Source organism: Acromyrmex echinatior, chromosome 10, assembly GCF_024713525.1.
Source record: "Acromyrmex echinatior isolate Ae372 chromosome 10, ASM2471352v2, whole genome shotgun sequence".
Classification (NCBI taxonomy): domain Eukaryota; kingdom Metazoa; phylum Arthropoda; class Insecta; order Hymenoptera; family Formicidae; genus Acromyrmex; species Acromyrmex echinatior.
This window is the reverse complement of record NC_141861.1, coordinates 11,442,853-11,457,431: the sequence shown is the minus strand read 5'-3', so window position 1 is coordinate 11,457,431 and position 14,579 is coordinate 11,442,853. Positions and strand designations below refer to the sequence as shown.

Genomic DNA, 14,579 nt, shown 5'->3' with positions numbered 1-14,579 from the left:
TCCTGATATATATTTTTATATATACAAAAATATATTATTATGGCGTTTCCGGCTGATAATATATTGCTGGTTTATTTACAATGGTTCAATCCATTTCTATAGTTGAATAGCGATACTACTTCGTTTGCGCGCGACCGATAGGAGAAATGGTGTTTCTTACTAAAACTCGACATCCGAGTCGAGTCAAAAATGTGCTGTATATAATAATTTCAGACCTTGCATAAGTAGCTGACGATTTACAGAAAACCTCAAAGAACAATACTATGCTTGCAGAAATGAGTTACGAGCTTTAGTTTAAGAGCAAAGAGTATTCGAAAATTTCATTTATATGCTACGTCTATTACGAGATTGTCGCTTGTTGTTCTGACATCCGAGCAGAAAGGAAGCTCAACCGAAATACACATCGCGTTCCGAACCTTGATATATACATGTGTAAATAATTCAGTAAGTAAAGTTTAGACATGTGTTGTATATATGTACACGCACACACACACGCGCGCGCGCGGACACACACACACACACACACACACACACACACGCGCGCGCGCGCGCATGCATACATACGTACACGCGTGTGTATTTGTGCTATTATATATAATATATATATATATATATATATATATATATATATATATACATGTGCATACATATACATATATACATGTGCATACATATACATATATATGTGTGTGTGTATATATGTATTATATATATATATATACATACATATACAAATATATATGTATATATATATATGTACATATACATATATATATATATATATATATATATATGTTATTTTATATATATGCATTAATAATTTACTAAATAAAATGTATGTAAAAGACAGAATAGTGTAATTAAAATAATTATCTTCATTTGTATTCATATGTAAATAATATGGTATGTTTCTTGTTTAGGAAGAAATTATTTCAATAAAATTGAAATAACTAATATCATATTTATTTTATTATTTTTCCTCTCAAAAGAAAAAACTTTGACCAGGACACATTTATTGATATGGGCCTGAGTAGGTCGATAATTCGGATCATTTCTATGGTTCAGCGACGCACTTTTCATGACAGCGCCGCTGTCGGAATATCGCGGAACTAAAATATTGCTTAGTTTCATGGCTTCACGTCAATTTCACTCGTAATATACAAACGAAATTTTCGGATGCACCTTTCTCTTATACTAAAACTCCTACCGCGTTTCTAAAAGCATGGGATTGTTCGTTTAGGTTTTCCGCAATTCGCCAGCTACTTTTCATGAACGTGCAAGATCTGAAACTCTTATATGCAATACATATTGTGATGTGTTGACTACAGAAGCCGATAACAAAACTGTAAGTCTTTAATTTTCTTTCGTTTTTTGTATTCAAATATAGCTGACAAATTGCGTTGTTGTCGATACTTTAATTGTGGAGAAGGATTTTTCAATCCATAAACACAGTTACGAGAAAGGTATTTTTAATATTTAATGATAAAACAGGACACTCCAGCATCCCCTTAAAGACATGCCCTTATTATTTTTAACGGATGCATCAAATACAACACGTAATTTTGTACTAGTACTAGATTATTTTAACACCCCATGATGAGATAAATAGACCGCGCCTTTGCAATCGTCAAACGGAGGTTTCAGGACTGACATGTGATCTAACTCGATATATTCTCGCATGAACTTAACATAACGATCTCGCATGACTTCATTGTTCTTGAGTGTGCGTTCCAAATGCATTAAACGCTTTAAAGCTACTTCTCGGTTATCACCAATAGGTAAATTGTAGGTAAATTATAGGTAAATTATAGGTTATACCAATAGGTAATATCGCGGAAAGATAATTTTATCATGAATCTATCCATTGCTTGTTTGCGTGACAGTTTGCTCGAAATGCTGTTCGCATCTTTTCTCGTCTATCGATAACGCTCTCGTTTTGTCGCTGTCGTAATTTTCCAATTTCCAGAATCTTTCCAGACATTCCTTTAACCCATCGCGAGACTCTACCGAACAAAATACTACCAATGCGCTTGTCGTTCCTCTGTCAATGGCCGAATCCCTGTAGGCCGTTATCGGAACGGAACCTGCTACGATCCATCCAAATTTCGTATTTTGTAAAACTAGTTGATCCTGCTCAAGCTCGATTTTACCCACATCTAATAAGTCAAAGAAATATTCCGCCCCTAGTAACATGTCTATTGGAATTTTATTGTTATTGTGGAATTCTGAGTCAGCTAATACAAGATTACTCGGTATCTGTAGCTTGTCATGATCTATATTCATGGACGGCAAATTCTTGGTAATTTTGGGTACGATCAGATATTGAACACTGGCCTGGAAATTGGAGCATCTCGACTTTACATGAACTTCGCAAATATTGTGAATCTTGTTTTCAATCTCGTTTAGACCGGTTACAATTTCGAAAGCCCTATTTTTCTTCAACCCTAGTTTATTGTACGCAGCTTGAGTGACAAAATTTGCCTCACTGGCACTATCAAGAAGTACGCGAATCGGAATTAGAGAGCCATTACATCGCGTTGCTACTAACCTTGCAGTGGCCATGAGAATTCGTCGCCTTTTTACCTTGTGATATGCATGATTAACCGCTACATTAGCAACTAATTGATGATTGTTATCCTGCGGCTCTGATTTTGCAAAGTCTTTGTCAGCCTGTTGTTGATGATATAGTGTATTGTGCCTCCCATTACATTCTCGAACCCCCTTTTGCATGCCTTTACGTAATGGTCGCTTCTGAGGCAATTTATGCATAGCTTTAGACGCTTGACTTCTTTGATTCGATCGGCAACTGACAGAGCTAGAAATTTCTCACAAACAAATAAAAGATGTGATCCATCGCAGAGGAAACACTTACCCGTAGTCAAAGAAGAGGTTAGAGAACTTGTTTTGAGATTTGCAGCACCTTTATTTCCAGCTTGCGATTTAGAGTGCCCATGAAAGCCCTTGCTGCGCAGCTCCTTTTCTTTGAGAACCCTGTCATTCGATCGTGACTCGATACGCTCTAAAATGAGGCTTCTATTTTTTAGAAATTCCAGCATGTCGTTTAACGTCACTGTTTCGCTAAATTTCGTTTCTTCTTCCCATTCTCGAAGAGTTTTCACATCAAACTTGTCTTCCATCATGTGCATGATCAGATCATCCCAATCGATAGATAATCTTAGAATCTTTAACATGCGTAGGTGTCTGGAAGTATAATCGATTAATTCGCGAAGAGCCTTCGCTGACTCTTTTGCTACGACGGGCATTGTGAATAAACATTCGATATGTTTTTTCTTGAGCGACCTAGGATCATCATATCTACAAGTACTTGTACTTAGCAATAATTCTCAAGCCGTCGAATAATTTTGACCCGTTAGCTCGATTGACTCGATAATTTCAATGGCGTCCCCTGAGATTGACGAAACTAAATATTGAAACTTTTCGACATCAGACAGTTGCGGTCTGACATGTATGATTGATCGAAAGCTGTCAGAAAAAGCTTTCCAATTCTCGATTTTGCCATCAAATCTTGGTACTTTGATAGTAAGCAACTTTATCTCTATTATCTGCGTTAATCGTGCCTGTATTGTTTGCCACACGGTCAAATATATCGGTTTGTCGCGCGAGAATGGCCGACAATGTCTCGTTATTACTACACCGTGTCATGGCGTCCGCGCCTGCTGAGCATCGCGACGCATTTGTTCCATGAGCTCGGTTTGCTGTTGCAACAATCGAGTGACCGCGTCTGTATCTCGCGGTACAGCGTCCGACGCCGTCGATAACTTCATGCATCGTTTTAATAAAAATTTTATCTCAAAATATCTTTCTTTGAAGTATTCTTGTTCTAGTGCGTCCTCGTCGTTGAATTCGCTCTCTTTGTCCAGTAATTGCCGTTATATGGACTCAAACTCCTTGTATGTGTCTTCCAGCTTCTCCATCCTTGCTTCCGCTTGTTCTTCGTCTGCCATCGCTTGCGTTATTCGTGTTCGCAATCTCGTTACTTTTGACTTGATGTAGCCTCGTGCTCGGCGAAGATTTTTTGCAATCGTCTTCTTGAACTCGGTAATCTGATTGGAATTGCGGTGCTTGATGCCTTTTCGAATGCTGACGTTGTAGAATCTGGCTCGAAGAACCAAATTATGTTGTGATTGGATAATTGACTCGTTTCACGCCAAATTTATATTGTGTATGTGTGATGTGGAAGTTGACTGGATACACGCACTTTTTATAGCCTTTTGTCTAATCGCGATCGCGGACCTTTGCACGTAATTGTCTCGCACGGAAGTGACCCGGCGTGGTCTCGCTATCGTCGCGCCAACGCCTGTGTGTAGGGAACTACGTTCTCAATATCTCACTAGCGCAGCGAGTATAGAAAGCCTAGGGATTTTGTAGATTGCGAATTGCCTACAAGCAGCGTCAGGGAAAAATAAGATCAGATAGATTATGGCGCTCATCCTGTACGGTCATATTCATTTTGAACTCGAGTAATAAAGATTCATCGTTACAGTTACAAGAGAAGTGTCGATTATTATCTCTTATATCACATCACACGACAAACGTGGGGCTTGTCCTGAGAATTTGACTCATCAATAGAGTCATATATCCCCACATGTGTATGCTAGGCAACTCCCTCTCTCGGCAACGGCCCCTAACATGACGGGCCTTATCCACTAACGAACGCGGGCATGGAGCGCTTAGATCGATGAATGGATAGTTAACGCGCTAACAAGTACAGGGTCCGGCAAAATGATCTCCCACATTTTAATCTTTAATAAAAACGCCATTGTAAATGCTATTTAGATTTTATTTTTATTAACTGAAAATTTATGCTATGCCATTTTAATAACGAGCTTCGTCACTCATTATTAAAAGAGCATTTTGTAGGACGTTTTGAAGAATATCGTTGGAGCATGCTCTGCGATTTTCCCAGTCTCGTTCACTAAGTTCTTGCACGATCATCATTTTGTATGGGTGGAACTTCAGATCGGCGTAAAATTCTTCTCACAGAACGATCTGACAAACGCAAAGCAGAGGCATGTTTAACAACTGAACGGCTAGGAGATCGTTCAACTGCTTCTCTTACAGCTGCAACATTTTCAGGTGTCCGAACACTTCTGAGTCTACCAGTTGATTTTCTTTTTAAAGCTGAACCTGTAGCTCTAAAATTTGAAACCCACAACAGTATTGTTTTGCGATCTGGAACTGGAGCATGTCTACCAAGCGCGAAGTGAGTACGAAAAGTTCTTTGCGTCGTAATCACAGATTCGTTACTTTTCATAAATGTTTCGATAACAAAGGCACGATGCTCGCCTGTCCAATTCATGACGACAACTGAAATGGCAAGGCGCGAGCTACCAACCGACTACGCTAAGCTCCCCCTCTCTTCAGTGGTTCGGGGACAGTGGCGGTGCAAAATGTGGGAGATCATTTTGCCGGACCCTGTACTATAATAAAAAGTTGATAAAAAATTCTGAAAAAATTCGTAGAATTCTATGAAAAGAAAATAAACAATTTTTGTCTCTTACCATTTTTCTGTAAAGTTATTAAAGTATTTGAGTAAAAAATTATTGAAGATTAATTTTTGACAATTTTTAACAATTAATATCTTGTTATCTATTGCGAAAATTGCAAAATGGTAGAAGACTTTTCTTCTCAGTCCATTTTAGTCCATTTTACTTCTATGCGAAAGATTTATCATTATTTTTCAAAATATCCTATATATGCACGAAATAATTTAACCGTAACAGTTTGTAAATTATAAACTTTATAATAATATATGTAATATAATAGGATATTCAGCGTAACGGTTCGCACGATTTTTCAGACACTGTTGAGAGTTCAAAAAAAGATTGAAGGATAAGTATTTATCTATTTTATATACGCTACAATATAAAAAAAATTTTTTTTCATAGGGAAATTAAATCTTAAATTTTTTAAATAGCATCATACAATTTTTTTTTATAATATTATAAGAGTCTTCAAGACGAATTCAAATCATTGTCGAAATGTCACTTTTATTGATGTTTTATTGTATATTTTATTAAATAAGTACATGTATGTATGTATGTTCTGTGTTCTAGTCAGAGATTATAAGCACTGCTGTTACAAATAATGTTACAAATTTGATAAGTATCAATAAAACATCAATCAAAAAAATTATATGATGCTATTTAAAAAATTTAAAATGATTTTGATTTTTATGAAAAATTTTTTTTAATTCTTTCGCATGTTGTAACCTGTATAAAACAGATGAATATTCACCTTTTAATTTTTTATCTGATAAATTGTGCAGACTGTTATGCTGAACACCTCTATATGATGTATACAGGGTAGGCCGTTTTAATCTTTCCATGCTAATAACTTGAAAAGGAAACACTTTAAAAAAAAAGTCAGGAAAGTTGTGTGATTCTAAAGGGGGAAGAAGTTAGTGACTTTTAAATTTGATTTGAAAAGCATATTTCAAGATCATTTGAAGATTAACTTTGAAATTTCATATGAAATCCCCCCTTTTTTATTGCATATTCTTGTAGCACATCTTGAAAGCTTTCTAAATACTAATACTAAAATACTATGATAAAATATTTTTTATAAAGTACTTTTCAAGTTATGAGGCTTGAAAGTTACAATATCGTTGGCATTAATATTACGCAAGATGTCCGACCGATGGCTAAAACCTCTCGAATGTTGTTCTGGATAATGCCCTGGATAACATTTGTTGAAATCAAGGTTATTGGAGATTGTTTCGCTTATCTTCATTTTTGCATTAACAATTTATTTTTATGTAAAAATGAAAATAAGAGGTATAGTTTCCAATGACCTTAATCTTGACAAATATCCAGGATATGATTCTGAACAACATTCAAGAGGTTTTAAGTCAGACATTTTGAGTAATAAATATAATAAATGCTATGAGCATGATAGCGCAGATAAAATTGTTAGAGAAATTTTTGTAAAAGAAAGAAATTAGACAATAATTGCATGCCACAATTATTATAACGCCCGTTGATATATAATTAACTCTAACGAATATTTCACTAGTAGTATAAGAGCAGCCATGGGACGTCAAAACAAACATCCTCCATGTCCCCCTCCGTTGGCGTTGTGGGGCATGGCTTAGACAGGTCAGTCTGGAAAAAAGACGCGCTCTAATTGGTCGAGGAGTGAATAATGGGATAATTATGGGTGAGAATAATAGGATAATTAAATAGTGTGTTCTGATTGGTTCGCACCGTACCTACCACGAGGTGATTGGAGAAGGAGTTGTTTAGAGTGAGGCGCAGCTTAATTTCTGATCGCGACAATAATTCCTATGGAGATCGAAGTTGTGTGGCGCTTTGCGTGCGATAACGTCACGCATGACGTAAATTAGCGTGAGGCGTCGCATCCAACGGGAGCCATGCTTTACGCGCCGTACTCTCCACAAAAGTCGTCAATCGCGAGAGGCGCTTTAGCAGAAGGCAGCCAATTGAGTACGCACAATTCACACTATAATCGATTAGTTATAATAAATTAAATTGCTAAAATAAAATCTTAATGCTTCTGGATTGTTCCTTTTGTGGCATTATTTTCTCTAAATCAAATCTAATATTTTCGAGAACAATCCAGAAGCATACGAGTATAAAAAGAGAGGAGACAGCCTCTCTGGACTTTTTTTCGAGGAAGTTATCAGTGTGAATACATTCGATAGTCAATGTGCTTCTCTTCGTGTTCGCTCACGCTCGGACTCGAATTCTTGTCGCTTAAATTCTTGTCGCAAAATCTGAAAATGTGAAACTCAGAGTTACGCGCTAAAATAAAAAATTCTTGTGGAATTGCTAACTCTAGACGCAAAACTTAATTAATCTAGAAAAAACGGTAATTTTGTTACAGCTATCTGTTAAATTTGTAGTCATAATTGTGAAGTGAAATAAAAAATTGTTCGTGTAAATTATATAATTGTTTGTGTAAATTAAGCTTATGTGTTCAATTCTCGTCTTACTCTATCTCATCTATTACAAAGGTGATAGAGGACCTCAGACAAAATGGAGGGTAAAGTCCGATAAAATGGTGAGTGGAGATTGGGACTGTAACATTTTTTATCGTAAGGGCAGAGTACGAACACCGAGCATAAATAGCGGGCGATTTTATGATGGTCATTTTTTTTGTTGGCGCGGCATAATGTCTCCGATGTATTGGCGTTTTGTGAATGTTTTTTATTTATGAGAGATGAGATCTTATACGAAAATTTGTGAGTTTAGGAGGCTCTTACTCTTGTTTGGAAGAAAAGGGGGAGGTAAAACAGGAACGAACATGTTCAACTGGCGCGACATCTTCGAACATTGCTTTAAAAAAATTCTTTTTTTATTTTATGTGTTTAATGTACATTATCTAAGTCTGTAATATGAGAGAAAATATATCTATTGTAAATGAGAGGGGGATAGGAGTACCCTCTCGCGGGCTGCCACCTTGTCGTGGTGAGAGGGCTCCCCCACGGGTCGCTTGCGACACGTGGAGGTCTAAGAGCAGCCTGTACGGACTCCCTCCTCACCTGGGGGAGTCTGTACACCGGGTCCGGCACCCCAAGGGGGTCTCCTCTCCTCGTGGGAGGGACTCTTGGGGGTCTCGTCCTTCGGGACGGGTCCCCAGTGTGCCGGTAGGGGTTGGCGGCCCTGACTTCAATCGCCCGGTGGCACGGCACCGTCAGGGGGAGGATTGCTCCCTTCCCGTGCGTGATGTCGGGTTTCGACCCCCACTGCACGTAGACCCCCGTGGGGCCCTCCCCTCCTCCCTGTGAGGTGGGGTGGTTCCTTTGGGGTTTGCGTGCAAAAGGGTCGACGCGGGTGCTCCCGCAGGCGAGACGGCCCGTATGCTGGGTGCTCCTGGCTGCGGGCTGGCTCATGCCACTGAGGGGGATGGGGTCTCCGAGAGCCTCGGCTCATTGCACCGGGGACTTCTCCCGCCTCGAGAGGTGCGGACTCTGTCCGTAGGGGAGGACGGGGCCGCGCGGACTTCGGTCTGTCGCGGAAGCACCCGTCTCTCCTGGTGGGGGGTCGCGCGGCCGCTCGGACGTATTCCGAGACAGAGCGCGCGACTCCCGCCCCCTCCGGGCCGCTCGGACGTATTCCGAGGTCGGGGCCGGGGGGGGGGGCGTCGAGTATTGTGCCCGGTGTCTCCGCGACGGCGTCCCTTCCGAAGCGGGACACCGGGCAGCGCAAACAACGCTGGTCGCCACAGCGGCTAGGGTCCGGAAGGGGCGCCGCTTCCGTGACCTGAACCGTCCGTGGAGCCGCCCCGGGTGGCGCCACCCGCAGCGGTGCCCTCGACATCGGAGACGAGGGACCCCTGAAACTCGTGAGTGGGCTCGCACCACATCCGCTCACGGGGAGTAAGGGGCCGGAGGCCAGTGTCCCCGATGATACATTCCGGGGACCCGAGCCATATGCTAGCCCCCCGGGGGAACTCGGGGCCCCCTCTCCTGATTCTTCGGGGAAGGGGTGAGGGTACACCCTGGCTGGCGGAGCCGCTGCGGGCCGTGGGCATCAATCTAATGGACAATATAAATTCTCAACATAATGTGGAGGGAGAACGCTCGCTTCAGAGTGTAGAGGCGGACGCTCGCTCAACTATGAGCGACAGTTCGCGCAAACAACGTCCCGGCCCTGCGAGCAGCAAGGCCGGGGCGCGCGCCGAGGCGGTCGCCTACGAGGGAGCGCTGTCGAGGGCCGGTTCTACGGTCTCTGAGCTCCCTTGGAGGAGAGAGCCGAAAACGGCCGGCCGAATGTGTTATCTCCTCCTCGGATTCCGAGGGGAAGTCAACAAAAAGGTCCAGGGGGAGGCCAGCTCTAAATCCCGAACATGTCGGGAAATATACTGCCGAGGCAATGGCAAAGAAGGCCGAAAAGGCTAAAGCCCGGCAGCTAAGAAAGGACCACCGGACGATTTTAGATCCGGAAGTTGAGCCGTCCTCCACATCGGCCAGGAAGGCCAAAGAGAAGGTCGCCCTCGAGTTCGACGAACAACCGATTTGCGCAGTCGCCGCGGTCGCAACTGGCGACCATTGCCAAGTCGGTTGAGCGATCAAAGAACATCAGGGGCGACATAGTGAGGGATATGTGGACAGCATACACCAAGCTGTCCGCAGCCCTCACGTCAGTCTTTACAAGGGCGGGTGATAGCAGCCTGGCCGCGAACGTAGACCAGAGGGAGGAATGCTCCAGACCCGCCTGGGCGAAGGAGAGACGCCGGCTGAATGAAGAGTTGGTGTTCCTCCGCTCCAGGGTCGCGGTACTGGAACACGGCCGGGGGAGGTCCACCTCTCGCCGCACGTCCGGCAGGGATAGGGTGCCGGGGATGGAATGGGACTCGATCATGGAGTGGTCGGGTCCCGATAGCCTGGCTGGCGACCGCAGTCCAATTAGGACTAGAGGAAGGACTGCTCCCGCGGAGGGGGAGAGGCCGCGCGTGACGGTCACGGAGGAGGACCTGAGATCCCCATATTTCAGGCCTCCTCTGCAGGGGGTTAGCAAGCAGCTGAACCCCCTGGCGGCCGTCGCGGACAGGACCGCCCCTGTCGGCAAGACACCCCCTTCGAAAAATAAAAGGAGGGAGAATGCCGACAGGGTCGATGATGAGGAGGGCCGCATCGAGCGGCTCATCGTGCGGCTCCTGCCCCGTCTCCTGCGGGAGATGGGGGTCGCCACAATGACGGCGCCGTCAACAAAGCCGCGGAGCGGTCTGGCCGCTGCCACACCGGCGAAGAGGGCCGCCAAGGCCGCTCCTAAGACGGGAGAGAGCGCAGCCAACGCGCCTCCCCCCGCCGCTAAGGCGAATCTACCGCCCCCGGCTGTCCCCAAAACATTTGTGGACGGGGGGACGGAGACGGACGCGAACGAGGCGACCTGGGCGCAGGTCGTTTCGAGGGGGGCAAAGAGAGCGGCCGCCAAGGCGAAGAAGGCGGAAGCGGAGCCGCCCCGGCCCCTCCCCAAGAGCGCGAAGAGCGCCGGGGCGCCCGTGGCCCCCGCTCCCAATAAAAAGGGGAGCGGTGGGAAAAAGGGCGGGACGGCGATGAAGGGGAGCACTGCCGCAAGGCCTCCAGCCTCCGGCAAGAAGGCTCCCCTCCCGAAATTGAGGCTGCCAAGTTCAGCGGCCATAGTGGTGACCTGCGCCGACCCTACCTCCTACCAAGAGGTGGTAGGGAAGGCAAGATCCTCGATCTCCCTCAAGGACGTGGGGATCGAGGATCTCCGTCCCAGGAGGGCCATCACAGGGGCCCTTATTTGGGAGGTCCGGGGCCCGGAGAGTCGAGTCAAGGCGAACGCGCTGGCCGAGAGGCTGACGGCCGTCTTCGCAAACAGGGACGACGTGAGGGTGTCCCGCCCATCGAAGACGGCCGAGATCCGGGTCACCGGACTCGATGATTCGGCCTCCCCCACCGAGGTGGCACAGGATCTGGCGAGGGCCTGCAAGCGACTCCCACTGGAATTTAAGGTGGGAGAAGTCAGCAGGGCCCCCAACGGGCTGGGCACCTGCTGGGTGCCTCGTAGAGGCGGCCAAACAATTAGTGGCCGCCTCACGAGTCAAGGTGGGGTGGTCGAGCTGCAGGGTGGCCCTGCTGCCGGCCCGGAGCTTCCAATGCTTCTGGTGCTTGGAAGCTGGCCATGTCCAGGCCAAATGCACAAGCACCGTGGATCGCTCCGGGTGCTGCTACCGGTGTGGGGGCATCGGTCACGCGGCGAGAGAGTGCCGCGCTAAGGTCGATTGCCCCGCGTGCCGCGAGCTCGGCCGCCCCTCGGGGCACCGCATCGGCGGCGCCGGATGCGCCGCCGCTAAAGCGAAGGGCAAGAAGGGGGGGCAGAAGCCCAGTGGCCCCCTCACTGCCGTTGCGGGACAGCCCCCCGCGGCGGCAGCGACCACCGCAGAGACAACGTCGGCCGTAACAGTGGCCGACATTGAGATGGCCGTCGTGGAGGAGTCATCCCCCACGGCGGTCGCAGACGTGGCCGACAAATCCAACGTCGGTGGGGGCGAGGAATGAGGTAACAACAATTAATGTCGCTCGTCCTCGCTCAGGTTAACCTCAACCACTCGGCCGGGGCGCAAAGCATGCTAATGCAGTGCCTCGCCGAGTGGGGGGGTGGACTGGCCATCGCCGCAGACCCATACCATATCCCGGAGAATCACCCCAACTGGGCGGGGGACTCCCTGGGACGGGTGGCGGTGGTCAGCCGGCACGCGCGCGACACCCCGCCGATGATTCCAATATCGGCGGCGGAGGGGTTCGCTCTGGTAGAGTGGGGGCCCATCGATGTAGCGGGGTGCTACTTCCCTCCTCGACTAACGAGGAGGGAATATGAGGACTCCCTGGAGTCTCTGGGGGAGCACATCAGACGACGCTCCCCCAGGCCAGTACTGGTGGGTGGGGACTTCAACGCCCATGCGTTGGAGTGGGGTTCCCCATCCACCGACTCCAGGGGCGACAGCACCCTGCTGTGGGCGGCGAGGCACGGCCTAGTCTTGTTGAATAGAGGCCGTGCCAGTACCTTCGTGGGGGCCCGGGGGGAGTCCATTGTCGATCTGACGTGGGCGACCCCCGCGGCTGCCGCCAGGATACGTGGTTGGCACGTGGACGCCAGCTCCTTAGGAGAATTGTCGGATCATCGTCTGATCCGCATGGAGCTGGTGTCCACCCCCACGGAGGTGTCGATAAGACGCCGCCTACATGAGAAGGAACGTCGATGGGACCTGCGCGGCTTGGACCCCGGCGCCCTCGAGGTGAGCCTCCTCTCCTCCACGTGGCCGGAACCCAACCAGGCCCGCTCGGTGGAGGAGGAGGCCGAATGGCTCGGGGACGCCATGTCGCGCGCATGCGACGCGTCGATGCCTCTCTGCCATCCTGTGGCGAGGAGGGCAGTCTACTGGTGGTCCCAGGAGATAACTGAGTTACGACGGGCCGCCGTAGCTGCCCGACGGAAGTTCACCCGCCGCAGACGACGGGGCACCGACGAGGAGGTGGAAGTGGCCGCCGAGGCGCTCCGTGAAGCTAGGAGCGCCCTTAGAGCGGCCATTAGGAGGGCGAAGGCCGACGCTTGGCGCGACCTCGTCTCCTCCCTTGACAGGGATCCGTGGGGGAAGCCCTATAAAATTGTGACGAAGCAATTTCGTCCGTGGGCCCCCCCGATAACAGAAATCCTGGACGCTCAGTTCCTGGAGGATGTGGTGGCCGCCCTCTTTCCCAATAGGGAAAGAGAAATACCGGAGAGGGTCGGCCCCCCGTCCGAATGGACGGAGGAGCTGGGCGTCACCCGGGAGGAGATGGTGATGGCCTTCGCCCGCCTCAAGGGGAGGCCGCGGGCGCCCGGACCCTCTGGTGTACACGGAAGGGTCTGGCTCGCCGCGGCTCCCATAGTGGGCAGCCGTCTGAGGCGGCTCTTCACGAGCTGCCTCAGAGACGGCATATTTCCCAGGAAAAGGGCCAGGCTTGTCCTCCTCCGTAAAGAGGGCAAGCCAGCGGAGAGTCCCTCCGCTTATAACAGGCCGCTATGCCTGTTGGACGATGCGGGGAAATTGCTGGAGCGAGTCATCGCTGCCCGCATCGTCCGGCACCTGTCCCGGGATGGTCCCAATCTATCCCGCGGTCAGTATGGCTTCCGGGAGGGTCTATCGACTATCGACGCCGTCAGACAAGTCAGGGCCCTCACGGAGCAGATGACCGCGGGAGGGGAGGTGGCGTTGGCGGTATCTCTTGACATCTCCAACGCCTTTAATATCATCCCATGGGGCCGGGTAGTGGGGGCGATGAGAGGACATCACCTCTTGCCCCCCTACCTGGTCGCTATTATAGAGGACTATTTCCGGGACAGGCAGCTGGAGTTCCATAACAAAACGGGACTTCAGCAGCGGAGGGACGTGTCGTGCGACGTTCCACAGGGGTCCGTGTTGGGACCCCTACTCTGGAACGTCGCATACGACTACGTTCTCCGCGTGGCCCTACCCCCCGGCTGCCACGTCGTTTGTTACGCGGACGACACGTTGGTGGTGGTCGGGGCCATGACCTGGGGGAGAGCCGTCGGTACGGCAAACGTCGCAGTGGCGTGCGTGGTCGGCTCCATTAAGGAGTTGGGCCTGAGGGTGGCCCCCGCTAAATCGGAAGCTCTTTTCTTCCACGATGGAAAGAGCGGGGTGCCCCCTCAGGCACATATAGTGGTGGACGATGTCCGCGTCCCGGTGAGGCCAACGATCAAATATCTGGGCCTCACCGTGGATAGTCGCTGGGGCTTCGTCGAACACTTCGACGAGCTAGCCCCGCGGTTGGGCCGCCGAGCAGACGCTCATGCCCAACCTCCACGGTCCGAACGGGTCGGTCAGGCGGGCTTATATGCACGCCGTCCTGTCCGGGGCCCTTTACGGGGCCCCGGTATGGAGTGGGAAGGCCCTGGCCAGCCGCCGAATAAAGCAGAAGTTGCACAGCGTGCAACGGCGGCTGGCCTTGCGCATCTGTAGGGCCTACAGGACGGTGTCGTACGCCGCCGCCATGGTCCTCGCGGGGATCCCCCCTGCCGAGTACGTGGCCGACGCCCTGGCGGAAACCTTCGCCGGGGTGAAGG

The 14,579-nt window shown here is 48.6% G+C and overlaps 1 protein-coding gene across 1 annotated transcript; it reads left to right on the top strand.

Annotated features, from left to right (window-relative positions):
* Positions 1-4,477: 4,477 nt before the first annotated feature.
* On the top strand, positions 4,478-11,727 carry LOC147908326 (uncharacterized). Its single transcript, XM_087410117.1, has one exon. The coding sequence runs from the start codon at positions 10,087-10,089 to the stop codon at positions 11,725-11,727; it is 1,641 nt and encodes a 546-aa protein (XP_087266243.1). The 5' UTR covers positions 4,478-10,086.
* The last annotated feature ends 2,852 nt before the right edge of the window (positions 11,728-14,579 follow it).